A 12,361-nucleotide genomic window follows, 5' to 3' on the forward strand; every position below is an offset into this window, starting at 1 on the left:
AGGGATTGGGCCTGCCCTCTGCCACCCGGGAGCAGGCCTAAGCCAGCAGGTCGTTATCTCCCGAGGGGTCCCAGACTGCGAGAGGGCACAGGCTGGGCTGAGGGATCCCCCTCCCCCCTGAGTGCACAAATTTTTGTGCACCGGGCCTCTAGTAATAATAATAAAAAAGAATCAAAGTGAGAGACAGAGACAGTGAAGACATAAGTTGAAGGAGATTGTTCTTTGGTTACCATGGTAATGAAAATAGGTGGAGCCCAGAAGTACAATGAAAGAGGGGTCTGTCACCCTTGGGGTGATGGATGAGAGAGGAAGGCTACAGGTCTATGGTCACTACTAGACTAAAATATAGTGACTGTCCAGGTCTAGGTACTCATTAGACCCTTCCCTCATTCCTCGTGTAGTTGCTCTATTTTTCTTTTGTTTCTCACTATCAGTGCTTCTTACCAGCTCCACTGCCCCTCTGAGTCCTGGTACTACCTCTGTGGTCTATTGTTCCATTCTTGTTTCTTCTTTCTGTTTCCCTTTCTCTTCTCTGATTTCCCTACTATTAATTTGTTTCCTCCCTTCTCTCTTTCGGGCTGAAGGAATAAAAATAAAAGATTTTTATTTAAATGGAATACACAGTCAACGTGGTATCCTTTTTCCCATCAGCAGCCAACTGTCCTATTGCTGATTTTTCAATGTCAGTTGTGGCTGCTGTTTATGTGCAGAAATAAATATCTTCCCTTCTTTCTAATCCTGCAGCTGTTTCCGTCATCTCAGGGCTAGGAAGAATGCTGCTGTTTACTGATGTTCTCTCTATCATCCGAGTGCAGATGAAAGATGAAGCATGGAAAGTAGGGGAGCAAAGCGCACTTAGAAAATCATCGTTTAAAAACTGGTCATGTCCAGACTTGTTAGGAAGAAAAACAGCCAAGGAGGGTCAACTCCGAAGAAACTGTGCTTCCACAGAAAGAGCTGACTCAACGTGGAGAAACACCAACAATTTCCTTACCAAAGGGTTTGGACAGATTTATCAAGTTTTCCACCGGTTATATAATAACTAATCATCACACTTATTTACTCATCCTATAAACTGTTGGATTCACAGAGAATATTATTTCATTAGGAATATGAAACAGGAGAGGGACACAGGCAACTTATCCATCTTTAGAAAGAAATGGTATCTACTGATGTGCTTCTAGCACAGAGATCATCTTGTATTTGCTATATGTATTTCTTTTGACTAATAGAGCAGATGTCCACTGGTTATATTTCACTCTAAAATTTTAAGGGTCAACTTAAAAAACTCAGTATTGAATGTAACAGGTATTTCTTTTTCTGGTGCCCGCTGACCCCTAAGGGGTCCGTGGAGAGACATGTACTTTAATATAACTAGCTTTTTTGTGGTCCTATCTAGTATTTTACCTATTGAAAACGGATTCTAAGAAGGGATCCAAAGACTTCACAGACTGCAAACTGGGCCATGGCACAGACAAAATTGGAAACCTCTGGACTTAAGGGAAGTGAGACCAGAGAGGGAGTTTAGTACATGATTGTCCTAGGGCAGCAGTGCTGTCCGAAGTTGGAAATCACGAAGGCACCTTCGCCACAATCCACCCGTGTGTTGGATCCTCTGATAGTAACATGATGGGTGATTTTAAGGAGGACTTTCTTTTCGTAGACTTCATGTTGTGGCAGGAGCATTTAGATGCTTCCTGAGTTCTTGTTTCTTTTCTGAGGTTGTGACCTCTCCACTGATGAGTCACATTTATAGTGCGTTCCGTGACTGGTGATTTGAAAACATTGTCAGCAGCGGAGCCCTTCCCCTTCACATGAAATCCCATGCACCATCCCAGTATATAAACCTGACAGGCTCTGGCAAAACAGAGGTGGTCGCTCTGCCCACTTCACCTTTCCCGGACGCTCTCTAACCGTTCTTCATTTCCCCACCCAGGAGCTGCCTGGGGTCTTCTGAATGCGTCAGCCTACGTAAAACTTGGAAATCACTGCTTTAGATTAAACATCCCTCTTTAAAAGTAGACAAATTTTCTTTTTACTTTCTGAGAAAAGAAGAAAGATTTCTTGCCCTGAAATGTCTTCAAAATAATGACAGTTTTTCTAACACAGAAAATTGTGTTTAAAGGGGAAACACAGATATGTATGAGCCTAGAAATATTAAAAGCTGAGTCTGGTTTCTAGGCTGCATGTCTCCCTTTCCCGCTGGAATCTAGGCATCAGAAGACTATGATACAGGAGGCACATGTGCAGACTATTACTTTCATTGCTTCCCTGTCGTGGTAGGAGCTATCTGATGGTGGGCTTAGAGAACGGGGTGTCTGGAAAGTTCAAAATCCCACCCAAATGCTTCAAGCACTTACCTTCCAGGCTACCATTGACTAAAAGCTCCATGCAATACAAACAAAAAGAGAAGCACCATCTGGCTCTTAACTGGCCTGTTAGGAATTTGCCACGAGAACCTAAAGCGCAACAACTTAACTTCCTAGGACCATCTATGACTTCTGAATTATTCCCTCACCTCCTACTCAACCAGCATCTGGGTCTTCTTGACACCATCACAGAACTGCCTTTTACACCCACCTTCTCCTCTCATTCTTTGCACTACTACCTTTAATAATCTCACCACTTCTCACTTGGGTTTTTGCTTCACTCTTCTGACTCACTGCTGCTCAGATAGTTTTCCAAGTGTTTATATAAAGAAGTCAGAGCCATCATTCCAAATTCAAACAGGCCAGGTCGTTCCCCTCTCCAGAATCAATACAAAGTTCTTGAGCTGCCAATCCCAGGGTCAGAGCCTGGCCCTGGCCTTCCTGTCCGGCCTTCCTTGGCCTCAGGAGTCCGTTTCAGTGCTCATAATGCTCACTTTTCTCTGAACAGATATAAATTGTTTCCGCTCCTCAGATTTCTGAAGCCTAGGGAACACTCTCACTTTTCCATTCATGCCCAGACACTGAAGTATATCCCCAATTTTAAGGACCTTGCAGAAGGCTTCTTCTAGGTGGCTTTAGAAGCAAGGGTTCTCTTTCTTCAGCAGTCTATGTGTCTGTGGACGCTTCACTTATGAAAATAATTAATTCGCACTATAACTTTTTAAGGGGACTATCTCTCCCCATCTTGGTGTGTCTTTTGTGAGGAAAAGAACAGTTGTTTATTCATTTTTATAGTTCTGCACCGCATGGGGGCTGAGTCTTCTGTTCGCCTGCGTGAGGCCTGTGGGTAGAGTGGCTGACTCTCCGACACAGGGAGCCTTATCTTGTCATCTCTGCTGCCTGAACCCCGAATTACTCAATAAATAGTTGCAAATTCTCCAATGTCTAAATCTCATATAAGCTTGGTGAAGATAACATTATTTTAAAAAGGCTGGACTTAATTCCATCGTATATTAACTTCTCTCTCCTCTAGAAAAATAAGTACCCTGGACCCAGGGGACAGTTACTAGGAAGTAATTGAAAGGAGGTGACTAATTGATATTTGCTAATAATAAGCTTGTCCTCTTATTGAAACAGGAGCCAGAGTATAGACAACCAAGTTACCTTTGATTTCAGGGTAGTACAGAAAAGGTTTTGGTTCACTCGTTTCTAAGTCAGATTTCCTCCGAAGTTGGACGAACACGGAGGCTGGTTTGGTAATATTGACATCTTTATACTTCGGTGTTTTGAAGACGATGGCAAACTGCAGGATACAAAGGTCCAAATGTTAAGGTAGGATTACTTTTTTTTCTAACAATTATACTTATTAAACACACTCTTTATGCATAATGTTTAGATACAGTGTACCAAAGAAAATACAGTACCCTAGAGAAAGTTACAACTCAGAATTCTATACCCATTCATTTTAACTAAACTGCCATTGTGAAACTGAAGCAAGGTTGTGCCGATGTATTACAGATGTTTATTATTTCATTTATCTAATAATTCAGATGTCTTCACTTGTACATAATCATGTGAAAAAAATACACTGCAGGACCTTTTCCTCTTTTAAATCAGCCTTAAAAGCTTCCAAGATTATCTGCGGCGACATCAGAAAGACTGGTTTTGGGATGAGGGAGATGAGGAAGGTGGTACTATTATCAGCCTACAGGCCTGCTGATGAAGACAGGTAACTAAACCCTTCAAGGAAGACATCATCACAGGGCCAGTTTATTCTGAGGTGAGACTGGCCAAGGCTGAGGGCATGTACAGGGCTTTCTGTAACACCTCTGGCATTTTTACTTATAAGTTTGACTTTTTGACTATAATATATTCATAGAAATAAAGATTTTTTAACTATAAAAAGGTATATAATGGCATACATAGAAATTTCTTCTTGCCATTCCTATCCCCCATTCAAACAATTCTTACTGTTTCCTTGCCACCCACTCCCACTCCCCAGAGGTAAACACGGAGAATTTATTAATTTCTTTTGTATTCTCCCAGAGTTTCTTTATGGATGTGCATACATGAACATAGAATCTTTTAAATACACACGTTGTGTTATATTTATCTTTTAAAATGTTTTAATGTTGTATCTTCGAGATGTTTTCATATTAGTTCGTAGAGTACTCATTATTTTTAATAAATGCATAGTATTCCATCACATAGATACTTCATTATTTAATTGGCCATGTATTGATGGATGTTTGGATTGTGTCCTTGTGTGTGTGTGTGTGTGTGTGTGTTTGCATGTGTGAAAATAGTATTCCTCAGTCAGTCAGAGTAATCATTAAGATGGGATTTAGCATTTTCATCTCTTAGTCATATACACATGATAACATTAGCCTCAACTAGAAGACTCTTTCTTTCAACACTTTTTATTAGAATACTCTTGTAGCACGCTTCGCCATAATTATTCTAGTAGAACACTGCTATGAACTGATTGTGTCCATCTCCCCCAAATTTGTATGTCTAACGTAGCAGCACTTGGATATCAGGCCTTTTATGGATAAAATTAAGGTTAAATGAGGTCATAGGGCAGGGCCCTGATTAGTGTCCTTATAAGAAGAGACATCAGAGAGCTTACTCTCTTTACCCTGAGAGGACACATTGAGAAGGCAGCATCTGGAAGCCAGGAAGAGAGCTCTCACCAGAAACTGACCCTGTCAAATCTTGATCTGGAACTTCTAGCCTCCAGAACTGTGAGAAAAATCAATTTCTGTTGTTTAATCCAATCCACCCAGTCTATGGTGTTTTGTTATAGAACCTTTCCCATAAATTTATGGTAGATACCTTTTCTGAATGACCTATAAGAATCTTAAATATAGTACTCTTTTATGAAAGTTAAATAAATATTTATAATTTTTCCTTTCTCATATATGGAAACTATTTAGTAAATTTAGTAAAACTATTTAGTAAATTTCAACATATCATCATCATCCACTTACTTGTCTATGAACGTCTGTTGGGGAAAAATCTCCAAATCCTTCCCAGATTCCACCATTTTCCTCCTCTTCATAAAATCGAATCTGGATGTCATCTGTAAACAGGCACAGTCAGGTGTATAATTTCACATAGTGTAATTATATTTGTACTCATGCTGGGAAAAAGTTGGTTCCAGATTCTACCTATTATGTACTTAAATTTTTGAAAGTACTGTAATTAATAAGAAATTGACTTTTTAATAATTTAAAATTGGTACAAATCACTGAATTTTTTATTAGTTACCGTAGTAATGGGCCCCAGGTTTCATTTACAATGACAGATTTACCTATTCGAGTTTTCTCTTACTCAATCTTTGACCTTCCCACTTCTCCATCTCTAAACCAATCCACTCCTGAGAAAGATGAAGGATAGTGAGGAATATCAGAATCCTGAAATGTGGTTCAACTCAATAAAGATTTACATCATAATATTTAATTTATATAAATTTATTATATGGCAGACACAGTTCTAAGTGATTTATATGTATATATTAACTGATTTAATCCTCACAATAATTTTGTAGATGTGCTATTAATATCTTCATTTTGCAGAAGAAAAACTAAGGTCCGGAGAGGTTAAGTAATTTATCCAAAATTGAAGAGCAGTAAATGGAGAAACCAGGATTTGAACACAGACAGTATAGTTCTGACTTAAATATTCTACTATTAAACATTCTCTTATACTGCCTCACTATAATACTTTATTAATCCTTACTGGACAACTGTTAAAAATATTAAGTTCGTCAAGTCACTTCAGATTAAATTTAGAATGCCGACATTTCACACTTCAGTCATGGATTTTACTTTTGCAGAAATATGACAGTGTAACCCAGGTTGGCATCTCCCTGGCTTGCCCAGGAATCTGGAAATGTGTATTACTTGAATAGAATGGGTTTAAAAATAAGGTTGACAACCAGAATAAGTATAGAAAGTGTAATTTTTTTTGATAAAGACATATACATTTACCTTAAAGTCTGATTTATTTTTTCAGACTTTTTACCTCAGAGCATTTAGCCTCAAATGAAAATTTTCTTCTTTTTAAAGCCACAATTCACTTATTTAGGGGCTCTATTTCCAGTTGTCTATCTGCTTACTTTAAAAACGCTCCTCACTTTGCAGTGAGCAGCTCTTTATTATACTATACTTCCAATCATTTTATTTTAAAAATGAGTGAAGTTTGAGAAAATAATAAAATCTCTGTAAGCTTTTTCTAATTTATTGATCTATTTTTCACACGATTAATGTCAAGAACCTTTTCTGAAGGTCAAAATTATTCTTTCTTTTCCTTAGCTGGCATCACAATGTCCTGTGAAAGCAGCTGGAGAAGCTCTCCCAGCAAATTAAGCCTGAAACATCACTGGAGGCAAAAATGACAACACAACTCAGGGCAGATTCTTTGAAAAAGACGACAATGCTGGAAAGCCAGATGGCAGCCGGAAAAGAGGAAGAACAAACATGAGATGGATTGACTCCATAAAAGAAGCCACAGGCATGAGTCTCCAGGAGCTGAGCAGGGCTGTTGAGGACAAGACACTGTGGACATTGCTCATTCCTAGGATGGCTGGGAGTCAGAGCTGACTCATGGCACAACATGTAATAGACACAAACATTAGAGTGTGTGTGTGTGTGTGTGTGTGTGAAGCATGGACTATTTCTCATTTCTGTTAGTTTAACTAAGTTCAGATACTAAACTTTGAAACATAAAAACATTGACATGTCACTGATTACCACCATTTTAGAATTTCTCTTTACTTCTGTTGAAAAGTTTTAAGTGAATTAGTTGGGTTTAAAAAAATACAGATACAGTTGGAAGAGGTGAAATGTGTAAATTTTAAAGGGATCTCCACTGTCAAAAAGTGACTCACAGACACACTCAAAATATTTCACATCTTGGGATCACATTATATATTTACCTTTCTGAACCTTGTCACAGAGAAGATAAATCTCTTCCCCTCCGGTTACGCATCCAGCTGTCCTGTCCATTCGTACAATTTTCAAGTTGGACGCATTGGGGGCTTCTGTCCACAGGAGGGAAACAAAAACCATCCTGGGTTAGCCTCGGCTCCACAAGCACCTGGTTTATCCTCATAAGCCTATCTCTTACGAGGGACCCTGCCCTTAGCACAGACTAACCAAATGAAAATCTAAATGGATGCTTTCACTCAGATTGTTTTAGCAAGGACACAAATGAAACAAAAATGCCTTCTGAAGTCTGCAGAGGACTCTTGGGTATGAGTCATTCATTACCACCCAGTAGAGGAGGCCGAGAGGAGCAGGCTCGGTGTCTCCCACTAACACAGTCACGGAGACCGAGACAGAAAGAAAGGGCTCTTCGGGCGCTCAGGGAGGAACGAAGCCACGGGTTGGTGGAATTTCAATTAGGTCAAGACGTAGCCCAAGCCTATTTCCATGATACTGATGTACCATCTACAGGAGTCCTATGAATTTAGGAGAAACACCATTTATAAGAATTAGGTGGGCTAGAAAAATAGACCAGTCTCTTAACCTATCTTTTAACTTTTATTCTACAAAAAGGAAAAATGGAGATGCTATATTTCTTTTCCCCAAACTAAATTAGAATTCTGTGTGGTTAGGGGCAAAAGTTTTGTGTGGTGATGGTATAAAGCTTCCTTTTTTCTTGTTCCCCCAACACCTGCATTTTGAGATGAACTTTGATATATGAGTCTACATCATTTTATAACTCTTTCACTTCCTTTCAAACGTGTTTAAATTAGAGAAATCAGTTAGTTGTCCTTGGAGCCTGGAGTTTCCTACTCAGGCCAAAGCCTAGAAACTGTCAATGAGCCTACGTGGTGCACTTGCAGGCTTTCTGGGAATATCTGTTTCATAAATCTCACACATACCAAAAATTTTACTACACAAATTTGTATGGTAAATTTGAAGAGCATTGTAAAACTCTTTAAAAATTCTAGGAACCACAGACTATAATAGAAATTTGAAGCCACATACTATCTATGCTGCTCTCTCAGTTAACCTTGAAGTTTCTATTTTGATAAGGCTATCAAAAATGTGAGAATTAGGTGGGCTAGAAAAATAGTTGTCTTTTATTAACTTTTGTTCAGACTCCCAATGGGAAAAATTAAGATACTTTTCTCATCTAAGAGCACAAACACTATACCCTCATAGCAAGGCCTTGGTAAGGAATAAGAGTTTTGGCATTACACGTGAAAGACTAAAATGCACATCTGAGAGAGGATAACTACATTTATTGAGCACCTTTTAACATTTCAACCTTTTTCCTAATTTATCTTTATTGCTGAAAGTATTACAGATGTCTCTTCTCTTCCCTCCTGACCCCCTCCACCCCAACATCAACTTTTTACATTCGATTTTAGTATTCCCGTTTTGTAGATGATAAACATGAGGTTCCAAGTAATTAATTACTTGCCCGGGGACTCAGAGCTAGTAAGTAACTGCGAGGGCAGGCTGCAAGTCTGTTCTTGACATTATACGGAGCTGCCTCCCATGAAAAGTCAAGCACTCACTGCTGTCGTAGATGGCATCTGATACCACGGGTTCCAGGGGCCTGGTGAAGCTGCCGGTGCTGTCGGGGAGGAAAGCTGTAAACATGAGCCGCACCACGCTGAGGTCCATCTCCTTGGCCTGCTGAAGAGCCGCCTGGCGGATGATCTCCTTTTCCCGATCTAGGACCATACAGCACAGGGCAAGGGTGAAGCGAGAACATTTTAGATGGAGTGCTTTTATCAAGCCCCAATAACAGAAGCTTGAAATGAAAAAAAAATTTTTTTTAAATTCATGTTGTTAATAAAAATTTTAAATTTATCCCATATATGGCATCCAAAATTAAAGCCATCTAAAGAAGACTTGCATTTCCCGTGGATTACAGTAAAATCTGTCCTCCATGTAGCAAAGTGCCTCTCCTTTCCTCTCTCTCCACGAACTCTCCCTTTTCTCTCTACAGTAAGAGTTGAAGATACAAACAATGTGAAGGACTAGAATGTAATAAACCACTGTGCATCAGTGGTTTAGTGAAATGTGAAAATTAAGTATCCCAAAACTCTTTGAGCACAGAGACTGTGTTCATTCCACAGTGCCTAGCAACCTCCTTTGAGTACATAGTAGATTCACAGAAAGTACTTTTGAAGCAACTAAATGACTCAACTACATTTGGCTCCTTCCTTTCCCCTGATGGAACTTTCATGCTGATGGATATCATCATAATTATCTTATATCATAAAAGGTGATAATTCAAGTGATGAGGACAGTCCAAGAGCTACAGATGAAGTGATATGGAATTCCAAAGGAGGGGAGAACCCAAAGGCTTTGGAGCAGAAGAGACGTTTGCTCTAAATCTTGAAGGGATGGTAGGACTTGCACTTATGAAGAGGGTGAATAAGGGCATTCCAAAAAGAGGGAAGATTCAAGTACAGAAAGAATGTGGCAAGGTGAGGAAGTGAGAAACCATGGTGCCTTATGCAGTAGTTCAGTTTGACATGAAGGGACATGGTGGGAAATCAAGTTGGGAATGCAGACTGGGGCCAGCTCTTGGGCGACACTAAGTCGGGTGGGCAACCTTTTTGTGAGTGTGTGCCAAAACCAGCAAAATCTCTGACTCAAAATTCTTCTGCGTGCCAACCCTAATTTTTTGAGAACATGTTACGCCTACTTAATATCTCTTAAGGTGTATGTATGTGAAGAACCTTGAAGAAATAATAAAATTCATTTGAGCGACAAAAACACAGTATATGATGATGAAAAATACATTTATTTTTTAATGTATACATGTACACTGATAGTCCGACAGAAAACTTTATGACTCTGATATTATCAGTGGGACTTTTGCTGCTGCATCACTGATGACAGAGATTTTACATCAGGTTTATATTTTGTGACTCTTAAAGATAACTTGTTATGTAAAATTATTTATTTATCTAAGAAGCACCTACACTGAATTTATCTGAAAAATAAAAAAGTCGATATTAAGAAAAAAATTGTAAATGGAAGATTATAAGAGAGGGTTTTGCGTGCCAGCAAAAGTTACTGGCGTGCCATGTTTGGCATTCATGCCAGGGGTTGCCCACCCCTTCACTAAGTAGTGGTGAGATCCATCTGACCATTGGGTGTAAACTGGATTAGAAGTGGGGAGAGACAAAACAGAGCAGCAAAAATGGAGTGGAGCACGAGAGAGCGCACAGCATAGATGGACCACTAGCTGGACATGCAGCACATAGTGGAGGAGGGTCAAAGATGATGAGGAGGTATAGAGTCTGGCTATCAGAAGATGGAACATAGTGGAAAATGATGATTGGATCATCTGAATGTGAGCTCCTCTGGCCAGACTAAAGGAGAACATGTAAAAGCAGAAATGGTACAGGTGATGGGACAAGGTTTAGGGTTGAAAGAAAAAAATATGAGCGAAGGCAGGAAAACATAAAATCATAGCATTTTAATGACAAAGACAATAGTTTATAATGTGCCTTAAGTATCAAAAGAAAGATTCCTTATAAGAAGGTGAGCTGGGGAGATAAAAGAGAGGAGCTGTTTTAAAACTAAGTCTTGAATAATAAATTGGTTTTGAAAGGTTGAAAAGGGAAAGGTGGTTTTAAGTAGAGAAATACACATACAAAGGTATGGAGATGCATGACTATTCAGGGGGTAGAGGTGGGCAGAGGTAGGGGCAGGTGGGACTGAAGATGAGGCTAGAAAGGTGGGCGGGGCCAGACTGTGAGGGCTTTGTATGCCAGGCTATTGAGGTACAGATTTTATTCTAGAGGTAGCAGGATGTCAACAAAGGTTTCTGAGCAGGAAAAGAGTGGGAGAAGCTTAGGGTACAGATTGAAAGAGAAACTTGAGGCATCCAGATGAGGACATAGTCTACACACGAGAAATAAGAGCCCGAGCTCTCAAAAAAGTAAGGATGGGAGAGTGACACTCACCTGTGAGCTGCCGGTCTCCTCCACCTTCTGCTTGCAAATAGGCAAGTTCAGGATGCACCAAAAGTCCGGGATTATAGCCTCTAATGCATGCATCTGTCATTCGTGCTTCCAGTGTTTCAAATACTTTTTTCTTTGTCACATGAAGTATACCTAGGTTTGCAAAGCTGGATAAATCAAAAACAACCAAAGGTTAGGCAGTCAATGACTGGAATATATGGTTTCACTTGAGCACAGAGAATTTAAAACACACACACACAGGTCCTCAATCACTGGGGCCCACACCATAGACAAACACATTAGTATTTCTGCAGAAATATATAAAGTAGACTCACCAAATGGGAAAATAAAGATTATAACCAGCTGTCCCTTCAGAACAGATTGGGTTTTTCCACTAAATGAGTCTGTGGTAAATTTAGCAAAACCTTTTGGTCTTTAGGGTTTATTAGACCTTCAAATTATGATTAAGGGAGTGGGGTGGACAGGTATATATAACCTAATAGAAAATTTTACATGGACTCATTTTAAAGTATTTTCTAGGAGAGTTGTATAAAATATTTTAATTCAAATACAGTACTAACTTTTCTAACTTTTTCTCAGAATAAGAGGAATATTATATTTCAAATAATTTTGTTTGTTTGTTTGTTTTTGGATTATCCTTGGGCTAGTCAATGGGAATTTAAAGTCTAGGTCCTGTTTGGGGTCCCCCTTCCAGGAATTCTACCTCCTCCTAGGTTATCTATAAGGTTGAAATTATTCATTACAACTAGAATGTTTTCTAATTCTACATGGACTCATGCCTGAAGGTATAGCTGTAATCAGGGATGGAGAACCTTTTATCATGATGGTTACATACCTATAGGACAAAATACGTTAATAAGCTAAATAAAGCAATTTAAGGGATTCTAAAGAAAATATATAAAATGCTCCAACCATTTATTTTTTACATAAAGTATATGAAAGAAGTATCTACATTATAAAAGACCAGGGGCCCTCACATCCTAAATGACCAGACGGATGACCAGTAACCAGGTGGGGGTGTGGAGGGTGG

General features: G+C 39.3%; 1 protein-coding gene across 8 annotated transcripts in view; it reads right to left on the bottom strand.

Moving 5' to 3' along the window:
- The window catches only part of NFKB1 (nuclear factor of kappa light polypeptide gene enhancer in B-cells 1), a 122,823-nt gene that overhangs the window by 46,266 nt on the left and 64,196 nt on the right, over positions 1 to 12,361 (bottom strand). For all 8 annotated transcript variants that reach the window (XR_001515397.1, XM_006772997.2, XM_006772996.2 and 5 more), the window contains 5 exons: positions 11,314 to 11,477; positions 8,902 to 9,060; positions 7,309 to 7,413; positions 5,360 to 5,451; positions 3,534 to 3,672 (listed from right to left, as the gene is read on the bottom strand). Coding sequence is in view for 7 of the 8 variants with exons in the window: in XM_006772997.2 (XP_006773060.1) it covers positions 3,534 to 3,672; positions 5,360 to 5,451; positions 7,309 to 7,413; positions 8,902 to 9,060; positions 11,314 to 11,477 (659 nt within the window). In the remaining variant the exon portion in view is untranslated. The remainder of the gene's footprint in view (positions 1 to 3,533; positions 3,673 to 5,359; positions 5,452 to 7,308; positions 7,414 to 8,901; positions 9,061 to 11,313; positions 11,478 to 12,361) is intronic.

This window comes from Myotis davidii, unplaced genomic scaffold (assembly GCF_000327345.1).
Source record: "Myotis davidii unplaced genomic scaffold, ASM32734v1 scaffold226, whole genome shotgun sequence".
Classification (NCBI taxonomy): domain Eukaryota; kingdom Metazoa; phylum Chordata; class Mammalia; order Chiroptera; family Vespertilionidae; genus Myotis; species Myotis davidii.